Source organism: Macaca mulatta, chromosome 11 (assembly GCF_049350105.2).
Source record: "Macaca mulatta isolate MMU2019108-1 chromosome 11, T2T-MMU8v2.0, whole genome shotgun sequence".
NCBI classification, from domain to species: domain Eukaryota; kingdom Metazoa; phylum Chordata; class Mammalia; order Primates; family Cercopithecidae; genus Macaca; species Macaca mulatta.
Window position 1 is genome coordinate 115,961,620 of NC_133416.1, and position 24,599 is coordinate 115,986,218.

At 47.0% G+C, this 24,599-nt stretch overlaps 1 protein-coding gene and 2 long non-coding RNA genes across 6 annotated transcripts in view; 1 reads left to right on the plus strand and 2 right to left on the minus strand.

Moving 5' to 3' along the window:
• Positions 1-24,599, minus strand: part of SSH1 (slingshot protein phosphatase 1) — a 75,973-nt gene that overhangs the window by 39,314 nt on the left and 12,060 nt on the right. For 2 of the 4 annotated variants that reach the window (XM_001096246.5, XM_077954854.1), the window contains exons 1-2: positions 6,435-6,760; positions 2,407-2,510 (exon numbers count right to left, since the gene is read on the minus strand). The exons of 1 other annotated variant lie outside the window; for it this stretch is intronic. In XM_001096246.5, coding sequence (XP_001096246.5) covers positions 2,407-2,510; positions 6,435-6,760 — 430 coding nt within the window. Of the gene's footprint in view, positions 1-2,406; positions 2,511-6,434; positions 6,761-24,599 lie in introns of those variants that run through there. One more of the 4 variants, XM_015152717.3, reaches the window with a different exon arrangement.
• LOC107001010 (uncharacterized) lies at positions 5,495-20,759 on the plus strand. The gene is made up of 3 exons (XR_013401324.1): positions 5,495-8,202; positions 19,918-20,037; positions 20,395-20,759. It is a non-coding gene; the product is annotated as an uncharacterized LOC107001010 (long non-coding RNA).
• On the minus strand, positions 17,436-24,416 carry LOC144333027 (uncharacterized). Its single transcript, XR_013401333.1, has 2 exons — positions 24,252-24,416; positions 17,436-19,653 (listed from the first exon to the last, which is right to left on the minus strand). It is a non-coding gene; the product is annotated as an uncharacterized LOC144333027 (long non-coding RNA).

The window sequence follows — 24,599 nt, forward strand, 5'->3', positions numbered from 1 at the left end:
GAGGCAAGGAGTTGGAGACCAGCCTGAGCAACATAGTAAGACCTCATCCCCACACACACACACACACACACACACAGACACACACACACACACAAAACTAGCTGGGTGTGGTGATGCGCGCATCTATGGTCCCAGCTACTCAGGAAGCTGAGGCTGGAAGATCACTTGAGCCCAGGAGGTCGAGGCTGCAGTGAGCTATGGTCAGGCCACTACACACCAGCCTGGGCAAGGTAATGAGATCCGTCTCTAAAGAAACTTTTCATATAATTAAATTAAAAAAAAAGAATGAAGGGTCTGCTTATAGCTGTATCTTACTAGGAGTCATCGTAATAACAATGATAGTTACCCATATATATACAGCACCTACTAAAGGCAGGTATGTTACACGCATAACTCTAAATTTCCATATTGTCTGAGGTACCAGTATATGATGCCCATTGTAAAGACTAGGAAACTGAGGCTTAGAAGTCGACCTATGACAGCTTAGTAAGCTGGAGAACTAGGATTGGAATACAGGTCTGGAATACTATTCCCACAAACCACACTGCCTATTATACAGGACAGTTATTTTCTCTGCTTAAAACAGACCTAAATATTATCAACATCAGTATGTGAAAATACGGACTGAGCCTTGGTGTTTGCTATAAATTGTATGGTGCAGAATTCTAACCTGAGCACTCAGATCTAAAATGAAGCTGAATGACTTGAGGTTAAACGAACACAATGATCACAGGTAACAAGAAAACTGGCCACAGTGATGGGTTGGTTTCACCTGCTGCTGCTCTGAAAGGTAAAGGCCTTCTCAGCTCACAGACATGCAATCATGCACTGCCTCCCCAAGAAATGCCGATATGCTGGCCATCTACGACAAAGATTCACCTACATGCAAGCATTTTTTTCTTTCTTTCTTTTTGAGATAGGGTCTTTTTTTTTTTTTGTCACCCAGGCTGGAGTGCAGTGGCGCAATCATGGCTCACTGAGCAATACAGTGAGCAACACAGTGAGACCTCATCTACACACACACCCACAAAAAACTAGCTGGGTGTGGTGACGCGTCAGCCTCGACCTCCTGGGCTCAAGCAATCCTCCCACCTCAGCTCCCCACCTTGCTGGGATTATAGGCACGCGCCACCATGCCCAGCTAATTTTTGTATTTTTTGCAGAGATAGGGTCTCACTGTGTTGTTCAGGCTGGTCTGAACTCCTTGGCTCAAGTGAGATCTGCTCACCTTGGCCTCCTAAAGTGCTGGAATTATAGGCGAGAGCCACTGTGTCTGGCCATAAGTGTTTTTTGTTGTTATTGTTTTTAAGAAACAGAGTCTCTCTCTGTCACCCAGGCTGGAGGGCAGTGGCGTGATCCTAGCTCATTGCAGCCTCAAACTCCTGGGCTCAAGTGATCCTCCCACCTCAGCCTCCCAAAGCACTGGGATTACAGGTGTGAGACACCATGCAGGGCCATGCAAGTGTTTCTTTTTTTTTTTTTCTTTTTGAGACGGAGTCTCGCTCTGTCACCCAGGCTGGAGCGCAGTGGCGCAATCTCGGCTCACTGCAAGGTCCACCTCCCAGGTCCACGCCATTCTCCTGCCTCAGCCTCCTGAGTAGCTGGGACTACAGGCGCCCGCCACCACACCCGGCTAATTTTTTTGTATTTTTATTAGAGACAGGGTTTCACCGTGTTAGCCAGGATGGTCTTGATCTCCTGACCTCGTGATCCGCCTGCCTCGGCCTCCCAAAGTGCTGGGATTACAGGCATGAGCCACCGTGCCCGGCCTGCATTTCTTGAATTCCTCTTTCTAACTGCCTTCAGTTCTGAGTCAAGTCTCCTAAGAAAACCAGTCTTATTACTTAGTAAGCATTTCTTATTTAAACTCAGTTTGATCCTCACTCTATTACTTCTGTCCACTTCCTAAAAACAAACTATTACAGAATCAAGACTTCCTACTATAGTGTCTATCTCAGAGTTGGAGCCAAAGGCCCTTCAAGAAATTCTCCAAATGAGTGTTTTTCAAATGCTTGGAGAAATCCATCCCAAGATTAGGTATACAGCACTACAGATGGTTATTTTCAAGTGGATGACATCTGGTTATAATTCATTTTGGTGCATTTGTTAAAAAGTCACTTACAGCCTGCAGTTAACTGATAAACTACAGAGAGGAAATCTTTGCATCCCAGCAGGATGCAGATGACCTTACTCCTGACGCAGACAGACATGACATAAAAGGTTGGAAAATGTGCGTGGCGTGCTCAAGAAAGAGCATCTGAGCCTCTGCCTGCACTGGTCATTGCAAACCTGTGTTCTCCACTATTTCTAAGGCCTGCAAACTCAGCAATATCACCAACAATGGAAGTTTCCTCTGCTGTCCAGAAAAGCAGCTCCAATGTAAGAGTATCAACTTAGAGCCCTCACCTGCATGCTTGTGGGGGTGCTGAAGACTCCGCTGGCCTTGAGGGCTGCTTCCCTGTTGTAAGAAGAGGGCTGCGCCTTTCACCATGAAAAAGCTCTCGCTTAAGCTGGGAAGGATAAGACCAAAGCACAGTTAGACTGGAATTCAGACAGGAAAATGGACAAAGAATTACTGCGGGGGAAAAAGCTTTAGCGTGGACAAATGGCATGTAAAATGCAAATAGGATGAAACTGCTTTTATAATAATTCCACGTAGTACTCTTCTCAAACCTTGCTTTTGCTAAAAGCTTAGTGCTGGAGAATTTTCGTGACAAAACAATGCTTCTGTGACACCACTCAAAGTTCTCCGTAGGCTCCAGGGCCCCTTTCTGCAGAATACCGGACAGGGATCTCACTGTAATATAACATTTTCTTCTTTCTTTTTTCTTCTTCTTTTTTTTTTTTTTGAGACACAGTTCCACTCTGTCATCCAGGCTGGAGTGCAGTGGTGTGATCTCAACTCACTGCAACCTCTGCCTCCTGGGTTCAAGCGATTCTCATGTCTCAGCCTCCCTAGCAGCTGAGATTACAGGTATGTGCCACCATGCCCAGTCAATTCTTGTATTATTAGTAGAGACGTGGTTTCACCATGTTGGCCAGGCTGGTCTCAAACTCCTGACCTCAAGCGATCTGCCTGCTTCGGCCTCCCGGAATGCTGGGATTACAGGCGTGACCACGCCCCGCCGTAACATTTTCTAAGAATAGAGAACAATTCCCTGATTAGGAGAGGGCGGTCTACTTTGTGAATTCTCATGCTCTTGCTGTTGATCTCTGCTTCTAACTCTCTGGCTTTTAACAACTCCATTGTTTCTTGGTGACTTCCCTTTATGAAATACAAGATGAAATTACACTTTCACTAGCTGTTTGCATTTTAAGAAAAGTAGGGACAGGCGGGGTGGCTCAAGCCTGTAATCCCAGCACTTTGGGACGCCGAGGCAGGTGGATCACTCGAGGTCAGGTGTTCGAGACCAGTCTGGCCAACATGGTAAAACCCAGTCTCTACTAAAAATGCAAAAATGAGCCAGGCGTGGTGGCGCATGCCTGTAATCCCAGCTACTCAGAAGGCTGAGGCACAAGAATTGCTTGCTTGAGTCCCAGGGGTGGAGGTCGTTGTGAGCCAAGATCGCACCACTGCACTCCAGCCTGGGCGACAGAGTGAGACTACGTTTAAAAAAAAAAAAAAAAAGAAAGAAGAAAAGAAAAGAAAAGAAAAGAAAAGAAAAGAAAAGAAAAGAAAAGGAGGGTGGCTACTGACTTGTGATTTAACTTAGTCAAGATTGCCCTGTCCACTATGCTTGTGGAAAACCTCAAGTTGGCCCAATGAATTTCTCAGCAGAATGAATCTTTGGTCTTTGTTATTTTAGCTAGCAATAACACATATCTAACCTATAACTTTAAAAATTACAATTAAAAAATTTTTATTTGGGAGGCTGAGGTGGGAGGATCATTCGAGCCCAGGAGTTCAACACCAGCCTGGGCAACGTTGTGAGACCCTGTCGTACATCAAAAGTTTTTATTTTTAATTTCACTTTGATGACTTTGAAGTCTGGCTTTTGCAAAAAATAAGACATAAAAAAAGAATGCCTCAGCTATGAATTACTATCAATTGTTCAAAAATACCATCAACTCTCAAAATTAGGCATAAAATACACCAAAATTATTAACATCGTCTTTGCAGGAGGTGGGGGAGGAGGAGGAATAGATTATCTTCTATTTACTATTTTCCAAATGTTCTATATTAAACATACTAACCTTTAAAAACACCTATTTTTGTTTGATTCTCAAAATAATATAAAACACATACTATATAATTTAAAAAGAACATTCTAATCTTAATAATTTTGTAAAAGGAGGTCACAGTTCAAATTGTACGACTATAAAAATTTCTCTCTTGAGCAACCAATGAACATATACATGATTTGAAGGAAAAATCCCTACGAAAAAGCAGTCTTCTAATTAAAGAGAACCTTGAAATTAAGTAAATCAATTCCTGACAGAAAGACGAGGGTGTTTTCTGTAATATAAGAAAGCAAGATCACCTTTGCCCCAGACATCTAATGTTGGTAGTTAAACGTTCGAATTCTGGAATAAAAACTCAGCAAAGTCTGGAGTATGACTCCGGGTGCCAAGAAAATGCCACATGAACTAGCATTTCCAATCAGCAGCTCCCGAAATCAGGAAAACTGTTATGTTCTATGATATGAAGTCCACAATAAAATCTGTTAGTTTTTCTGGCTAAATGCTCACGCTAAAAATAGTGACTGCTCAAATATTAAATAAGAAGACTTAGTTCTTTCTGTCTTCTTGTTCGGTCCCTTGAATTCCAGGCAATTGGCTTTCGGTATCTTGTGACACCAACACTTGACATCTGACAGCATTTCGTCCGCTACTGCAGATGCACTGCCGAGTCATCCTTTCCACCCTCTCACAGTCGTATATTTGTGCTGCAAGGTTCAAGTGTTGACGAGCCCAGGATTATAAATAATGAAAGAAACGAGAAGTAGCCTTTCTTTGCTGTCTTACCCTCACTCATAGGAAGCAAAAAGCTCTTTAGCATCCATCTGGCTGATCTCATTTCACAGGTTGCAGAATCACCTAACCCTTTCCACCCACAAAGCTTGTCACTCTCTCCTTCCTTAGAATCTCACAGCTCAGTATGTTTTCAGAACTGTTCTTAGACACAGATCACTTACTATTTATTCTCATCAAAATCTGAAAGAGCTATGCGAGAGGTTCCAAACTCATGAAACCTAAAACAACCAGCAGTTCATCGAAGCAGCTGGGAAAATCTTTTCGAGACAACATCAACTGCTTTTGTTCATCAGATTAAAAAAAAACAAAATTCATACTGACCAGAAACCCAAGCACGCTGGAAACAGCCAACCATTAACGATGACCTTTGCCTTGGAAACCACGGGCAAAAGTTCCCCTTGGTTTCCCTTACATTTCCTTTGGAAAAAAAAGGAACAATGCAACAGACTAGGCTGGTTTCACTCTGTGATCACTTACAAGGCCAGCTGTTCCTCCTCCGTGTTCCTACACTGATAAGAATCAGGGCCTCCTGCTCTACGCATGAAGTCGGGACAGCACTGACTGGGGCCCTGGAACACTCTGCCTCTGTTTCCCCACGACAACAAGTAACGGGCGTTTACTGTAAAAAGCAAGACTGGAAGCTGCAGGGAAGCCCAAGCAGCAGTGCATTATCCTGAGGCTGTGAGATCACCCTGCGTCCTGCAAATACAGTAAGGGGATCCAGCCAGAGGAAACCGCGCGACGTGACTCTTGGGGCGGGGGGTGGGGTGGGAGGCCGCAGAGCGTGGTCAGTCACAGGATTTAGGAAAACAAGATGCAGAAAGTCTCTGTGACCCAGCTTCCCGGCTTCTCTTCTGAGCTCACTCTGGGCCCAGAGCCTCACGCGCCCTCTGCGTGGCTGATCTGAATACTATATCTGATGGCCACAGCTTCTGACGCCGAGAGGCACAGGCTCCCGATTCATCAGACTCTCAAAGTGCCCCACTGGGGAAGTCCATGAAGAAATCCACATTGGTGATGGCATGCTCAACTTTACCAGGTGCCCGGGGCCAGGAAGCCCAAACCCACAAGTCATCCATCCCAGCCACGCAGAAATCACCCTTCTCACAAAAGATCTGAGTGTCCTAAAAGGAGTGACCAAAGTTACAAAAGGTCAGACGCAGACAGACAAAACGGAAATGTCCTCCTCCACCACTGTATGAGGGATATAAAAAAGCCACTGCCCTCTCTACCCGCCAACCAGAACGCTTTTATCTCCACCACACAGATCTGTTCTCGGACACTGATTACTGCCATTCGGGCAGTTTCATAAGATTAAAGTTTCTCCAAAGCATTGAAGACAGACAAAAACCTCAATCAATGCTCCTCAAAAAACCCCAGACCCCCAGAATATAAACAGCCAGTGTCATCCAGAAACTAAGCCATGGCAGGAAAACAGAAATCAGGGTGGTCATACGTACTAATTTGAGCTGGAAACCTCTGGACAGCAGAAGTAGTGGGTTGGCTGAAGGAAGATGCAGAAGTCAGTAAAATAAAAGAGGTTTGTGGCTGCAGTGCTCACATCTCTAACGCCCCCTACAACTGCCCTCGGAGCTCCGGCCATCTGCTCGCTACGGAGATCAGGAAAAGCGGGGAGGCTGCCGAGTGCTTCCACAAGGGCTGGGGAGCCGACTCCTCCTCGGAGTCCTAGCGAAGAGCAAATGGCTCTTGTGGAACTCTGGTCTTCCTCTGATATTTTGGCTGAAAAAGGCCCTTGTCCCAGCACATCCTGATGAAAGAGGGCCATTCAGCAAAACAGCTGAGGTTCCTCTAATCACTGTACTCCTACGGGCTTTTCTGTAGGCCGGAGAAACCAGCGCCAGGGTGTGCATTCGACATTGTGAGGGCAAACAGCTGGCCCCCAAGGAACCAACCCCAAGCAACAAGACCCCCTTCCGATTCAAATCAACATTCTGAAGGATGACTCTTTCTTTCAAATCAGCATCCATTCACCCAACGGTGACGGTGACGTGGGCAGCTGCCGCAGTCAGTTATTCTGTGTACCCAAAGCACTGTAACATCCTGAAAATTCTTCAGTCACGCTAACAGCTACCTGAGGGGACACGCCAGCTAGAGGGGACCACATGTACACCTATGAGGAGCGCTGGGATACGCACGTAGCCCAGGGCAGGTCAGGCTGCAAAGGTCCTAAAGGGTGGAGGCGTGATCCCAAACCCTCCAGGCACAAGTCAGCCAAGAGCTGTGTTTTTAGCGCTTCTTTTAGCAAGAGAAATAAATTCAGGATGTGAATAACCATGATGCAGGAGGGAATGGAATAAGTACCCTAAGAAAGGGGCTTGGCTAGGGTTTACAAGAGGGATAAGGGAGCATTTAACTGGTGACTTCCGGAACAATTCCTGAAGGAAGCGGCACTGAGTATGGGCTTCTCTTCCCTCAGCTCACAAGTGACCAAGCGATCCTCCCTGTGGACTAAGTGAAACACACATTACCATGATTCTGCTTTTGCAGGTAAGGAAACCCTAGCTTGCCTAGAGCACATATCTCTACAAGATGGGGCTGGACTCACATCTATCTGCCCCACACCCACCTGCTTAACCCCTGGAATGCTGTTCTCATCCAGGGTGAAAATCAGGGCCATTATGCCGCGGTCACCTCTGCTCACGCCTGCCCAGGTGCCTAATGGCAAAGCCACTAAAGCACTGAGAGAAGTCAGAATGTGGATCACATCCTCCGTCCTTCTTCCTAGCATGTGAATGCATCATGCGTGGGAAAGAGAGAGAAGGAACCATTCAAGCAAACAGAACTCCAGGAAGATGAGACTGTGCTGGGGTTCTTCCACCTCCCCAAGTAGAAATCAGAAGGGCAGGGACCCACAGCCTTATCCTACCCACCACCGCCATCACAGTTGGGGGACAGGACACATCCTTTGGCCCTTCTGCACTGCACAGAGGCTCGGGAGTTCTGTAAACCGCACAGCCACGCTGACCAAGAAGTTGCTTTGAAGGTAGGTTTCTCATCAACAGGACTATTGTTTACCGAGCATCTCCCACGTGGCCAAGGCTGTAGGAGGTACTTAGCTATGCCACGTCATCGAACTCTGGCAGTTCTGCAGGGTAAGGTATTTTCTCCATTCTCCATATGACAAATGAAGGAAGCCCGTCAATGATTCCAAAACAGAATCTCCAGGGATAGCATGGACAACGCCCATGGTGACTGCTGCACTTCAAGGTTTAAAAAAAGTAAAAACTGGGGGGAGGGGGGTGGTGCATGCCTGTAATCCCAGAACTTTGGGAGGCTGAGATGGGCAGATCATTTGAGGTCAGGAGTTTGAGACCAGCATGGTCAACATGGCGAAACCCTGTCTCTACTAAAAATACAAAAATTAGCCAGGTGTGGTGGTGCATGCCTGTAATCCCAGCTAGTCAGGAGGCTGAGGCAGAGAATCACTTGCACCCGGGAGGTGGAAGTTGCAGTGAGTCGAGATCACACCACTGCACTCCAGCCTGGGTGATAAAGCGAGACACTGTCTTGGGCGGGGGGGGGGAACAAAAGTAAAAACAGTGGTCTGGGAATTCATATTTCTGGGTTCCAATTTACATTCTACCATATATAATCTGATTAACCCCTGGAATTCCCTTACAGGGTTCTGTTCATTCATCCAAACAGCCAAACATTTGCAGAGTGTGGAGCACTGCCAAGCCAGCCCAAGCACTGATAAGGGCAAAGATAGCCATCCTCTTTAAGGAATGGGTATATGTGCTGGTGATCTGGGTGTCTGCCCTGCTGTATAGAAACAACATTTCTTGAAGAACAAAAATAGTGGGTATAGAAACATCAGAGTATAGAATATCACCCAAATGCCCCTGAATTCCAACTCTGGTCATTCACTGAAGCAACCTATCAAACTTCTAAAACACATTCATGCCCAGGTCCAGCCTCAGCAGAGTCTAATTCGGAAGGGCTGTGATGAGTCCTGGGCATCCAGTGTTTAAAAGTTCCAGGGGGCTGGGCATGGTGGCTCACAGCACTTTGGGAGGTCGAAATGGGAGAATCAGTTGAGCCCTGGAGTTCAAGATTAACCTGGGCAACATAACAAGATCCCGTCTCTACAAAAAATAAAAATAAAATTAGCTAGGTGTGGTGGTGTGTGCCTGTAGTCCCAGCTGCTCAGGAGGCTGAGGTGAGAGAATCACTTAAGCCTGGTGAGGTCAAGGCTACAGCGAGCTGTGACCACGCCACTGCACTCCAGCATGGGAGACAAACCTTGTCTCCAAAAAGTTCCAGGGGGTGCTTCTGATGCACAGCCAAGCTTTAAAAACCTCAGAATCAAATAACATCATGGCCGGGCATGGTGGCTCATGCCTGTAATCCTGGCACTTTGGGAGGCCAAGGTGAGTGGATCACTTGAGGTCAGTTCAAGACCAGCCTGGAAAACATGGTGAAACCCGGTCTCTACTCAAAATACAAAAATTAGCCAGGCGTGGTGGCGTGTGCCTGTAGTCCCAGCTTCTTGGGAAGCTGAGGCATGAGAATCACTTGTACCCCGGAGGTCGAGGCTGCACTGAGCACAGATTGTGATCCTGGAGTTCCCACTGCACTCCAGCCTGGGTGACAGAGTGAGACTGTCTCAAAAACAAACACACACACACACACAAACAAATAACATCAGAAGACACAGAGAAAACAGCCTTCTCCACGGGTTTCATAAAGATGCCTCTCACATAGGCACACGTCAAGGTTTTCTGCTGGTAAAAGGTAACACCAACAAAAAGGCATGGTGCTCTCAGAAGGTGGGTGACGTGATTAGGTGCAAGAAAGGGAGGTCATGCTAGGGCCAGAAACAAAATAATACTCTCTTTGGAAGCAGTAAAACAGACGCTAGTCTTCTACTACACTTTCAGAGACCTGAATGTTCTTGCCCTCTAAGGGAGACGCTGCATCATGACAATACGAAATGATGACAGTGATAGCAAAAACAGATCAGACCTGTGTTTTGTGAAACACACATGGGGTCTCGCTATGTTGCCCAGGCTGGTCTCCAACTCCTGAGGTCAAGCGATTGTTCCGCCTTGGCCTCTCAAAGTGCTGGAGTGACAGCCATGAGCCAGCGAGCCCAGCCTCAGATCAGACCTTTGACAAACTCTGCTGTGGACAAACCATTCTGGTGAACGTCAACTCATGTGATCTTCACAAAACCGTGTGGAAGACCAGACAGGCATTATTACACTAATTTATGCCTAAGGAAACGGGAGTTACTTAAATAGTACTAATTTAGGATTTCTGATGCTGTATCTCAAAAAAAAGTAGAGAATATGAGCCTGAAGAACAGGCCCTGTAAAGGGTCCCAGATTGATGGGACAGGCTGAGACAAATGGAATCGCTTTTCCCTGGATAGAACTAACCCTCAACGGTAACCCACTCTGCATGATGATTACTGAGGGGACTGTCAATTGTCCATCCAACTTGATGGTAATTCTAGCAGAAAAAGGAACTAATGTAATGTTGTCAGCACAGAAAGATGGGTGCCAATGAGTATTCCAAAAACGAGGCTCTGTTAATTCCATTTTGATCAACAAGTATTTGCTGAGTGTCTATTGTGTCCGGTCAGTGCTAAGGCCTGGGAATTTAGAAGTGAAACAGACCCGGTTTCCACCCACTCCACACCCAGTCTGGAGTGACACTGGAGGGCCAGACAGGCACAGGACAGTAACTTCGATATAAGGCAGCAAGTTCCATGGTGGAAGGATGCACTGCGGGCTGCAGATGCACATACACACAGGGGTTCAGGGAGGCCTCCCTGGAAGAAATGAAGCCCATGAGGCCCTGAAGGATCAGTAAACAGAGGGGCGGAAGGGACAGGAGAGTAAGATGATTATGCCACATGTACCTTATTGTGAACCCAGGAGGATTTGGCCTCTGTCATAAAAGGCCCCTCTATGGGTTCATAAACCTCAATTTATAAATTCTGCTTTGTACATCAGTTCCTTATAAGTTTGATTAGCGTAAATTGGTTTCTCAGAACTTGATCATCACTGAGTGAACTCACAAATTCAAGTTTCAGAATGTGCAAACCTAGGAAACAAACCTCGTGCTTGTGGTTGAGCTGTCGCACTGTCAACATCACAAATTCTCAGCACCTGAATGCCTGGTACACTAATACAATCAATACATATTGTTTTAAATAAGTAAATAATAGCTTTGTAGTTTACAGACAGTTTGTCCCTATATTTTTCCACTTAATTTTTACAATCCCATTCCTCTGATGAAACCACCCCAGCCTGGGCAACATGACAAAACCCTGTCTCTACAAAAAATACAAAAATTAGCTGGGTGTGGTGGCGTGCACCTACAGTCCCAGGTATTTGGGAGGCTGAGGTGGGAAAATCATTCGAGCCCGGGAGGCAGAGGTTGCAGTGAGCCAAGATCGCACTGCTGCACTCCAGCCTGGGTGACAGAGGGAGACCCTGTTCCTCCCCCCAAAAAAAAAGAAAAAGAAAAGAAAAGTGAAACAACCAAGACTGGGAGAAGATAAACGACCTGTCTGTCATCATTTGGCTAACAAGAGGAAGAGTGGGGCTGAGAAAGTTCGGTGCTCTTCCCGGAGAATCCATAGGTCAGAGAGCACGACCATCTGACCTGCAGCAATAGCGGCAACGTGGAAAGCTGATCAGCTGACCTCAAAACCACTCTCAGTGAGGCTCTGGATGGATTCAGAACCCCAGGCCTAGCAAAGTGAAGTTGATAAAAATGTAAAGGAGATCGAAAATTCACCATTTGAAGAGAGATTAGCTAAAGACTGCAGGTGGGATGGAAAATTCTTTCCATGGTTCTCCCACAGGTTCTTCCCTCATTTGGAACTTGTGTTTAAAAGTCACAAAGACCCCAAGTTGGGCTAAGGTCTCGTTCTTCACTGTGCGCTTTGCAGTGCAACATGGCAGGGCCTCGTTCCAAACGTCACTCTTCAGAGCCTAAGAAAACAAGTAACTTTAGGGACACACCTGTCAACCAGAGTTCCCAAATTGTACCCCCCTAAACACATAATGCTGAGCATAGAAAAATTCCAGCTCTGCAGGGTGTTATACTTAGGGAAAGGGGTCACAGACAAGGAATGCTGGCAGGGCTCATTACAAATATCTTTGCTGCTGGAACATGTATTGTTTGGCCAGAAGGCGTAGGCTTCTCTCAGAGAGAAGGAATGTCCAAAAGTATTTCAGACAGTAAGAGACATTCTCTGAACCAGCTACCCAACTCTCCTTCAAACCAACGGGTAGTGGCAAGCAGCAGAACCGACTAGCAAGCTCGCAAAAGCAAGCTTTCTTTTTTTTTCCCTAAGACAGACAGCAAGTGATGTGTCTTGGCTTGGTTTAGCAAATCTTAAGATAGTTCCCTCATGACCCCAGAGCCCGCAGGCCCCACGGAAGCTAGAGCTAATGCATCTTCCTCCAAGCATCATCTGCTCCACCAGGATCTAAGCCCCTTCGTGAGGGTAGAAGGTATAAAGGCTGCACTGTGCGGGAAATGCTATGGCAGCAAAGACAGCCGAGCACGCCAGAAATAACAGGCACATGAAGGAAATGTTTCTGAGACAGCTCAAAAATTCCGAGAAGAGATTATCCTGACTGTCCCAGGTTCTCAGCCCTGTCTTTGGTATGCAGCCCCATACCACAGTCATTTGTCACCAAGTCCTAACTTTGTCAGAGGCCCCTCCTTCCAGATCTCTCAGGCACCACCCCAGTTCTGCCCTCCTCACCCCCGTGAGCCAGGTGACATCCAAGCAGCCCCACGGGGCACCCGGCTCTGTGCTGCATACTCTGAATGTCCCTGAAGGCCAGGGCTGTTGAGGAGAACATTCGTGTGTGTTCTCTACCCATGCTGTCTAGTATAGGAGCCACTGGCCAAATGTGTCGACTGAACAGTTAAGATGCAGTAAGTGTGACCAAGAAACTGGGTTTGTCATTTTATTTCATTTTAATTCATTTAAATTTAAGTTTAATTAGCCACATGAGGCTATCAACTGTGGAATAGGACAGCAGAGCTCCGGAAGCTTTTGGCCCAGTGAGAAGAATCAGGACAAGGGCCCCCCCGGCCTCTCGCCCACTCTGTGCAGCCCCTAACCACTGCTCTCATGACATTCTTTCCCAGCCCCAGAACTTTCAGCCATGTGACATCATCTATTGATTAGAGTCCAAACTTCTGTGCTGTCTATGGTTGCCACAATTAGCCATTATATGTCGTTAACCTAAATTTCATTCATCTGCTATGCCCTGGCCTTAGGGGCTGAGAATATAGTTAGAAAACAATACTTTTAAAATAAGAATGCTCCATGTATTACCTCTCACACTGTTTCTCCTGTTCTCCATGCTACACATTCTCTGTTCTATCCCCAGCTATAGCACTGTCCCCATAAAGCCTACTGTGGTTCTCAGCTCATGGTCTCCTTCCTCCCATCTGCCTCTCCACATCATGCCTGCCTTCCAGTATTCATGCCTTCTCCAGGAAGCTTTCTCTTGTGGCCCTCACTGCAAGCTATAGCTCCTCCCTTTCAACATCTTCTAGCACCTCCTCTTACTGTGCAGGTAAGGACATTGAGGCTTGGGGTTAAGTCACTTGCTCAAGGTCACATACAGTCAGTCCTCTGTATCCGCAGGGGTTCCTCATTGGTGGATTCAACCAACTGCAGATAGAAAATACAGTATTCGAGGGATGCTGAATTCTTTGAATTAGAGGGTTCTGCAGGTGCTTAAGCCATTCATGGATTTTGTTATCCTCAGCAAAGGGGGTGATCCTGGAACCAATTCCCTTGGATACTGAGGGAAAGACCATCCTTAGTGATAGGAACTCAAGTTTCCTGATTTCCAAATCATGTTCCCTGACCCACTTATTTATTAACTAGTGGTGACGCCATCTTCCTGCCAGTGTATTTTAACTTCACAATGGGATGTGAGGGCCAGGATGCACATGCTTCTTAAATCTCCCTCTGTGCTTGACACACAGTAGACTGAAAGTAAGTGCCGGCAGATACACTGGCCAAGCTGTGCTCCTCTCTGAAGTCAGTATTCCAGGAGTAACTCACCCTGGTCATCTCTGCACCCTGGGCACATTGGGCACTCCCCACACACAGGCTGAACCTGGCAAATAAGACTCATGGCATCAGTGCCACAGGCGAAGTAAAGCCACGGGGAGGTCAGGTCAGGTCTTCCTGACAACTGAGTGCTTCAAACAACACAAGAGCAGCTAAGTTTCCCCACATCACCTTGAGTGTCTGGAGAGCTAGGGCTATGACTTCTCTGTCTCAGGATCCCTCTCAGTGCCCAGAGAACAGTGGACATCAATAAATGTAACACCAATAACACCTTCGTTGAGCGCTATGCTAAGCACATCAGGTATGTTAACTCATTTACTCCTCAGTGTCCATCTCTCAGTGTTTTATACATACGGAAATGGAGGCTCAATTAGCCGAGTGTGGTGTCGTGCTCCTGTAATTCCAGCTACTTGGGAGGCTGAGGCACAAGAATCGCTCGAACCCGGGAGGCGGAGGTTGCAGTGAGCCAAGATTGTGCCACAGCACTGCAACAGAGTGAGACTTTGTCTTAAAAAAAAAACAACAAAAAACTGAGGCTCGGGGAGGTTAAGTCACTTGCCCAAGTTCATCAGATCAAGGAGCAGGGAAGCAGGAAGAGGAAAGCAGGAGTGTAACCCTGAAACCTCTGCTGTTAGGCACTGGCTTTCGGCTGAACTGACACCTCTGGAAAACAGTGTCAAAAAAAGTCCACTTCTCTTCCCAACAATTCAGACCTAAAACCATTTGGCGGGGAAGGGCAGGGCAGGCTTCTGAGTTGGGGAGGGGGTGTGGGATCCCAAGCTTGGGTGTCTGTTGGCAAGCAGGGTGCAAAGGGCATCTGTGTAGGGAGTGGTTGCAAGGGAGACAGAGACTGCTCACAGGCAAGGACTGAAATATTAAACATTAATATTAATATTTATAATAAATATTTTAACATATTTATATAATATATAAACATATTAACTTTATAATTAATGAATATAATTATATTAATGTAATTAACAAATATATATTATATAATATAAATAATATATATTTTATATAATATACATAATAATGTTAATACTAATATTTTAGGGACGATGGGAGTCATGAATATGGAAGAGACAAAACTAGAATGAACCCCAAGGTGCTGCATCAGAATTGAAGGTGTCAGTCTGAACTCACAGTTTTCCATATATTGAAATATAGATGCACGTGTGTGTGTGTGTGTGCAAGTACTTGCTCCCTAATTCTGCCCATTGACAGGCCTGTGGTTAGCAACACCCCAGCAGCAATAAGCAGACCTAGCTTGGCTCCTAAATTTCATTTTCCACTAAAAGGAACCAGGGCCCCTTGGATAAAGGACTGATTCCACAGATGGGAAGGGAGCATCTGTTGCCAGAAAGCAAGGAAGCACTTAAAGAATGCTGTGGACATGTCAAAGGGACACAGAAGCCAGCCTGGATGAGATCCCACTGGCCCAAATTGTCCACAAGGACAATCTGAGCATGAATGTCAACAATTTAAGAATCAGATTATAAACCACTGAATAAAACAGAAAAATACAAATAACTGAAACAGACATTGATAGCAGACAGGATATTAACATAATTTTAAAGTATCTCTTCAAGAAATGCTTCTGAATGATGAAGGGGAAAAGAATAACTGTACAGTGGAAAAGCCTGGTAAAATCCATCTTAGTGACCAAAGTGAATGTCACTACAGTGGGACAAAAGGAAATCACGTGCCACCTTACGGGATTCAAAGAGGACACAGCATCCCTTGGGTGCTGTTCCGGCCAAATATGCATGCCCCGTGGAATCACACAGGAACATCAGACACACTCACACTGAGGGACACTCTGCAAACTGACAATCCCAGGCACAAACATGTCCAGGTCATGGTCAACTGCGGTGGCTCATGCCTGTAATCCCAGCATTTTGGGAGGCTGAGGTGGGCGGATCACTTGAGGTCAGGGGTTCGAGACCAGCCTGGCCAACATGGCAACACCCCGTTCTCTACTAAAGATACCAAAATTAGCCGAGCGTGGTGGAGCACGCCTGTAATCCCAGCTACTCAGGAGGCTGAGGCACAAGAATCGCTTGAACCCGGGAGGTGGAGGTTGCAGTGAGCTGAGATATCACCGCTGCACTCCAGCGTGGGCAACAGAGTGAGATTCCGACTCAAAAAAAAAAAAAAAAAAAAAATTCCAGGCCACAAGAGTCAAAGGAAGACTGAGGAATGTTCCAGACTGCAGGAGAGCCAAGAGACAGGACATCTAGATGCAATGGCAGTCCTGAAATGGATCCTTTTGTTACGAAGGGCAACACTGGGACATATGGTGACTCCTGAATGGGGTTAGAGGACTAGACGGTGGGAATGTATCAGAGTCAGTGTCCTGTGTGGATGGCTGTGTTGCGGTCCTGTGGGAGAATGCCCTGGCCTGTATTCCAAGGGTAATGGAGTAGCAGGTTGACAAATTACTTTCAAATGGTTAAAAAAAAAAAAAAAAAAAAAAGTTATTTTCACTGTACTTGCAATTCTTTTTTTTTTTTTTTTTGAGACAGAGTCTCGCTCTGTCGCCCAGGCTGGAGTGCAGTGGCCGGATCTCAGCTCACTGCAAGCTCCGCCTCCCGGGTTTACGCCATTCTCCTGCCTCAGCCTCCCGAGTAGCTGGGACTACAGGCGCCCGCCACCTCGCCCGGCTAGTTTTTTGTATTTTTTAGTAGAGACGGGGTTTCACCGTGTTAGCCAGGATGGTCTCGATCTCCTGACCTCGTGATCCACCCGTCTCGGCCTCCCAAAGTGCTGGGATTACAGGCTTGAGCCACCGCGCCTGGCCTGTACTTGCAATTCTTACGTAAGTCGGAAATTATTTCAAAATTAATGAGAATTTTTTTATCGACGTAGTATTTTACACATTTATGGAAGACATGTATTTGTTACATGCATAGAATGTGTAATGACCAAGTCAGAGTATCTCGGGTATCCATGACCTTGAGTATTAATCATTTCTATGTGTTGGGAGCATTGCAAGTTTTCGAGCTACCAATTTTTTTTTTTCCTTTGTGACATGGTCTTACTCTGTTGCCCAGGCTGCAGTGCAGTGGGGCGATGATGGCTCACTCAGCACAGCCTCCACCTCCCAGGCTCAAGTGATCCTTCCACCTCAACCACCCGAGTAGCTGGGACTGCAGGTATGTGCCGCCACCCCCAGCTAATTTTTAAAATTTTTGTAGAGACAGGGTCTCACTATGCTGCCAGGACTGGTACTGAACTCCTGGGCTCAAGAGATCCTCCCACTTCAGCCTCCCGGAGTGCTGGGATTATACGCATGAGCCACCACACCCAGCCAAATTTTTTAAAGTTATTTTTTAAATCTCCACTTAATTTGATTTTGGTAAAACATTACCTGTAATTTTTCTTTATCAGTAGGTGATAAAAGCTTCAGATGATTCTACTGATCACTGGTGCGGTCATATTTCATGACTTTCCCCTTTCATCTCTTGCATAGTTTCACTCTCACCAAGCAAGACCTTCCCTGCCTCAGCACTGTTTTTCCTCTTCGTATTTTCCAGAACAGAAGTGGCCCTGTTTCGTGCCCAGAGCAGAAGAGAATGATGAAGGGCTCTGCTCTCCCAGGTCCTCCTGGTCTGTGTGTGTCCAGATTTTGAGGGCCTCTCACATACATGGCTCTGGACCATGTAAGATCTAATTTTAGCATTTTCCTGCTTGGAGACCACACGTTTGGAACAGCAGAGGCCAACCTGCCCATGCAGGCCTCCCATTGTGAAGGGCACGCGAAGCCAGGATACCGCAGCCCTGCAGGATGTGACTCAGCATCCTGTCTCTGTGCTGGGGCGGCCAGTAGCTCTGGCACCAAGCGCTGCTGCTGACCTCACCTCTTAAGACCACAAATACCCAGGGTAATTGGTGGGATAGGCATGCAGCATCAGCTCTCCCTGTTAAGACAACTTGTTTGTCCACCCATTATGCTGGGCTTCCTTGTGAACACCCACAGGTATCTATCAGGAAGAGTTCTTCCGAAGAACTGATCTGCTGGTGTTTTCAGGACACCATGAATTAAGAGATTGATCTTGTTTCTCTCTTTGCTTGGACTACCAGGAAGCTCAAAGTCAGATCTGTGGCCAAATTCTGGTAACCATACCAATGCTATGCCATGTATTCCATGTACAAACCTTCCCCTTACTTCATCTTATTTTATTCTGCTTTCTTAATGTCCCGATTTTCTCACTAGTTAAATTCAATTGCTCTCTATGAATGTTGTAGGGTGTTTCAAATCTTTTGGAAGGCACTACTGTAGATACAATACACGTTACCCCTGGGGGATAAGGACTCTTTTTCACTCCACACGGAATCCCTGGTATTTGGCAAAGAACCCATATTTAGGCACTAAATACACATCGGCTGAATGGATAAAGCCAATAGCTAAGTAAAAACCACCTTCATTACCACATTGTTTCACAAGAGGTTCTTCTCCCTTCCACCTCGCGAGGTGGGGCCTGGTCAGGAGGAGTCCCCAAGGCCTGGGAGGTAGGTTCCTTAGGGAGCCTTCTTGCTGTAGGGGCAGCCGACAGGTCAGTGGCCTTGACTCCAGACCTAAAGAGCCACTCCTAGACTCCCAGCTGCAACAGATACAGCGTGGCACGGGTGGGCCTGGCCATCTGGGAAGTGACAAGTGATTTCCAGATGCTGCAGCCAGCCTGGGTCTTTCCAGACCACACTGGTGGCCCCTTCCTGTGGGAATTCTGACTGGGCCCAGATTTGGGGAAACACGCCTCGAGGACTCTTGGCAAGTTGGTGCCAGCTCTGGACCAGGAATGACTTCCGTGGCCACAGGGAGAGACCAGGCATTTCCTAACACAGGACCTCTGAACAGCCTTCTCTGAAACAAAGTCTTTTTAAAAATAGCTTCAAAAGTAACCATTCAAGAAAAGAAAGAAAAAAACTGTAAAAGTAAAGGCACTCAAGAATGATGTTTCCCAGATAAAAGCCTGGCACAGGTTTCAAAGGAACTTGCGGGAAAACAGGTCAAGGCTGGGTTTTTCCTTTTAGGTGTCACTCGGTTAACATTGGTCTTTGGAGGGGAACAAGTGCGGCAGGAAGGGCTGGCACCAAAAATGATGGCTAGTGGGTATGGACCAGGGCCAGACACCGTACACAGAACAAGACCCTCTGGAGGCCTCAGGAGGGCTCTGAGAGGAGAAAGACAGGTGGCGGGCCCAGGATCAGACACGCAAGTGAGCTAAGTGGCAAGGCTGATGTCCCATCCAGAGGCCCCGCTCTGGCCACACGCAGGCTCTCCCAGCATGTACTCATTTACGCGGCAGTCTCTTGTACCTCACTGCAATTCTGCCCCCACACTGCAGGCTGGCCAGCGTGGTCTCCTCATCAGCACATCACCCTGCATCCCGACACTGACTATACCCACAAAGCAGAAGCCCCCACACCCTCCAGCCCAATCATCCAGTTAGCTTTGAAAATGGCTCCTCTCAGGGGCTAGGTGCAGTGGCTCATGCCTGTAATCCCAGCACTTTGGGAGGCCGAGGTGGCTGGATTGCTTGAGGTCAGGGGTTCAAGACCAACCTGGCCAACATGGTGAAACCCCATCTCTGCTAAAAATACAAAAAATTAGCCAGGCATGTAGGTGCACGCCTATAGCCCTAGCTACTCAGGAGGCTGAGGCAGGAGAATCGCTTGAACCCAGGAGGCAGAGGCTGCAGTGAGCCGAGATCATGCCACTGCACTCCAGCCTGGGTGACAGGGCAAGGCTCTGTCTCAAAAAAAAAAAAAAAGAAAAGAAAAGAAAAAAAGAAGAAAATGGCTCCTCTGGATTTTGATTAATCCTATTTTGATTAATCCTGTTTTTTCATTTTCAGCCTTCCTCGAAGCAGCACAACCCGTCTGGATGTCCTCCTCGTCTCAGGAATTTTCTAATAAGCTGTAAATCCAGAGATCTGACCACAGAACAATGAATGCCAAAGATGAGTTCTAAAGATGTGAGTACTCTCTTTCTAAACGGACGCTGCTGTGTGTGTGGCTCTGCTCCTGCGGGCAGACGCGGCAGGCTAAGCTCTGCGGAGGAGGAGGTGAGTCCCAGCAGAGGATCACTTCCTCTCGGTAGCCAGGCTGGTTTTCTCCATCGCAGGGTCAGACTATAGCCCTGACCCAGCTAGACCCCCACAAGCGCATGACCTTGCTCTCACTGTGGGAATAAAACTCGTGATAGTCAGTTACAAATACACAGCAAATGATGAGCAGCACAATATAAACACAGATCTAGATTGGTGGCTCTGAGGACTCTCATTCTTAAATTTGGAGGCCATCATCTAAACTTGTCTTTTCACTTTACACAGCGGGAGACAGGGACCCAGAGAAGTGAAGAGGCATGCCTTAGCCTGCACAGCAGATGACGCATCTCAAGACGGACCCAAGTTTTCTGACTCCGTCTCACAGCTTTGTCCCATTTATCATGAAGATGACTGCTGATAACACTGCTACCTACGAGCTGAGCTTGCATGCACATTCCTGGTGTGTACACGCATGCGCGCACGCTCCTGTGATGTGCTAAGTGCACAGGAAGGAGACCAGGGCCCCGAGGCATTCTTTTGAAGTCTAAGTACTGGTATTTCAAAAGTTTAATGAAACCTACTAGACTCTGAGCAAAATTCGTTTTACGTTAACCTTAATGAAAAGTTTAATTAAGTTCTGACAGAATTAACTCTTCACGTCTCTGTCCTCATTTGTCCCCATTCTAGAATGAGTTTTCTAATTAAAAAATATATATAGGGCCGGGCGCGGTGGCTCAAGCCTGTAATCCCAGCACTTTGGGAGGCCGAGGCGAGTGGATCGCCTGAGGTCAGGAGTTCGAGACCAACCTGGCCAACATGGTGAAACCCCGTCTCTACTAAAAATACAAAAAATTAGCTGGGGGTGGTGGCACACGGTTGTAATCCCAGCTACTCGGGAGGCTGAGGCAGAAGAATCACTGGAACCCCAGAGGTAGAGGTTGCAGTGAGCCGAGATTGTGCCACTGCACTCTAGCCTGGTGACAGAGTGAGACTCCGTCTCAAAAAAATACATATACATATGGCCAGGCACAGTGGCTCACACCTATAATTCCAGCACTTTGGGAGGCCGATGTGGGTAGATTGCTTGAGTCCGGGAGTTCAAGATCAGCCTGGGTAGCATAGTGAGACCCCGTCTCTACGAAAAATACAAAAATTAACCAGGCATGGTGGTCAGTGCACCTGTGGTCCCAGCTACTTGGGAGGCTGAGGTGGGAGGACCAGTTGAGCCCAGGAGGTTAGGGCTGCAGTGAGCTGTAATCATGCCACTGTACTCCAGTCTGGGCAACAGAGCAAGACCCTGTCTCAAAAAGAAAAAAAGAGAGAAAGAGAAAAAAAAAAATTGAAGGCAAATTCTGATTTTCAAACCAAACATTCCAACAAACTGCAGAAATAAAACCCGAGTTAAACCAAAAGGAACAACCAAACAGCACAATGGCCCCAGAATGGTAATTCTATATGCTCCAATGTTTAAAAGTGGGAGTCAATGGGAGGCCACTACCTACAAGGCCACACGGGTGGGGGCAGGACTCAGGTCCCTGAATCACAGCAGCCTGCATTCAAACCCTGGCTCAGGCCTCCCACCAGCCTCGTGGAACTGGTTTCCTAAAATGAGGAGAGTCCCACATTGCAGGCTTCTGACAAGAAGATGATAACAAGTGCAGAAAGTTCCAAACCCAGAGCCTGCAGCCGGCAGAAGCTGGTCTCATTACCACCCGGATGCTCTCCAGGCTGCAGCACATGAAGGGGATACATGACAATCCCTGCTTTAAGTAGAGCTCAGGGAGGTGATGGGACCTGCCCAAGCACATAGTGGTGCTGCTAATGGCTCAAGCAGGAAGAATGGGCTGCAAAGCCTGGTTCTTCTGATAAACTCCATTCTGTCTCCCAGTGTGCATTCTGACGCATAGGGAGGAGGAAAAGGAAAGACAGCACTTGGATTTTGGGGTGAACAGCACAGGTTTTGGAGTCAATGAGACATGGAGTATGAGGGCCTCAGCTCAAAGGTTTACTACTAAATAAAAACAGGCCACTGACCTCTCTGGGGCTTAGTCTTCTCATCCAGGGAATGGGAATTTAAATGTCCTTACAGGGTTTTCACGAAGATTAAATGAAATAATGTATACAAGGCAATTCACAGAGTGGAGTATGGGTGTTCCCTTTTCTCTCCTCCATCTCTGCTTTATTTTTTTTTGCCTGGGCACTTACCAACATACGATTATTGTGCTTGTTTATTTTACTTACTGTCTTGTCTCCCTCAACAGAATGTCAGCTTCCAGAGCAGAAATCTTTATTTTGTTTGTTGCTATATTCCCAGCCCCTAAAACAGGGCTTGGCGCACAGTAGGAGCTCAATAAATGTTTGTTGAATGAACAGCTCACAAGCAGATAGATGAGGACAGAGGGGTACTGAGACTGATCTAATAGCACTGATATTACTAAACTGCAACGGAGGCAAAGGTGGGAAGAATCTCTCTGTCCTTTGTTTCCTGAACGTCCAAGACAACTTTTAGTTGCTCAACAGGAAACAATACTCAATTTACAAGACCTCCAGGGCCTATCCAGGGCAAACTGGGCGCTGTGAGGCAGGAGGTCAGGCAGGCCCTGTCCCTAGGGTGGCTCACAGTCTAGTGGGCAAGGCCAGCTTCTTCATATGTGCTCAGAAGGGGCCTGTGCTTGGTTTAACACTCTGCTCATGCCATCCTGAAATTCTTAATTATGTTTGTTGTTGTTGTTGTTTGTTTGTTTTGAGACAGATTCTCACTCAGTTGCCCAGGCTGGAATGCAGTGGTGTGATCTCAGCTCACTGCAACCTCTGCCTCCCAGGTTCCAGTGATTCTCCTGCCTTAGCCTCCCGAGGAGCTGGGATTACAGGCACGTGCCACCACACTTGGCTAATTTTTGTATTTTTAGTAGAGACAGGGTTTCACCATGTTGCCCAGGATGGTCTCAAACTCCTGACCTCAGGTGATCCACCCGCCTCGGCCTCCCAAAGTGCTAGGATTACAGGCATGAGCCACTGCGCCCGACCTCTTAATAACATTTTAACAAGGGGCTCTACCATGTTCATTTTGCACTGGGCTCCACAAGTTATGCAGCCAGTCCTGCATTACAGGAAACATTTCTGTACCTAAGTACATATACTACAGAGCAAGCACAAAACGCCAAGGAAACACTAAGGAGAGAAAAATGCCTGTGAGAAGAAAAAGGAAGACATGAATCATTTTCAACAGAAGCTGTTACCATGAAGGAAGTACAGGCAGGGGGCATTTGTTGAATATCTACTATGGGAGAAAAGGTTCGCGTCATGAGCACATTTAATTCTGACAACCACCCTACAAGCTGCGTACTATATTGGCCATTTGAAACTAAGGCCTGCCCAAGATCATATAATAGCCTAGTGAGGTAACAAAGGACAGACACAGGAGCCAAACCCATGCCCATCTCTCCCTAAGTCCAAAGCTGTGGGAAAAACAAAACAGAATCAACATGGGTGGTTATTTTTAAGGCCAACATATTCAAGGTGGGGGCAAATCCAAGAGACACTAAGCCTCAGAGCATGAACAAGCATGTGGGTGCTGAGCGGAGGGGACCAGCGTTCACCAGGGTGGTGTCAAACTCTGTAAGGCTTGCTCCCCGTGTTCCTGGTCTCTTCCCATGAGCACCAGGCACCCCTGACCATCCCAAAACTAGGCACATCTGTAACACTGAATGGAAACCTATTTGTTTACATGTGTTCTCTCTATATTAGACTGGGGGCATCCCTAGAATACACACAGATTGACTGGTGGGCAGAATTCTGCCAGATGCATGCACCGAGTGAGCCTTTCTCTTTGAATGTGGGAGGGACAAGAGAACAAGACGGGAGAGCTGTTCCCTTAATTAGGCTGCATTGCACATTAAAGGCGATGAGACAGTCATTCTGGTGATAACAATCTGTCATAAGACCCTACAGAGGCAGACTCTCCTGTTGGCTTTGAAGAAGCAAGCACCATGAATTCTCTATAGCTGCAAGAAAATGAATTCAGGCCAGACGTGGTGGCTCACACCTGTAATCCCAGCACTTTGGGAGGCTGAGGCGGGTGGATCACCTGAAGTCAGGAGTTCGAGACCAGCCTGACCAATATGGTGAAACCCCGTCTCTACTAAAAATACAAAAATTTGCCGGGTACACCTGTAGTCCTAGCTACTCGGGAGGCTGAGACAGGAGAATTAATTGAACCCTGGAGGCAGAGGTTGCAGTGAGTCGAGATCGCACCACTGCACTCCATTGGACGACAGAACGGAAAAAAAAAAAAAAAAAAAAGAATTCAGCCAAGAACCATGTGAGCTTAAAAGAGGACCCTGGGGTTCAGATGAGACCCCAGCCCTGGCCAGCAGGCCTTGTAAGTCCCCAAACAGAGAACCCAGCTATACCGTGTCCAGATTCCTGACCCATGGAAGCTGTGAGATAATAAACATGGGCTGGGTGCAGTGGTTGGCCAGGCGTGGTGG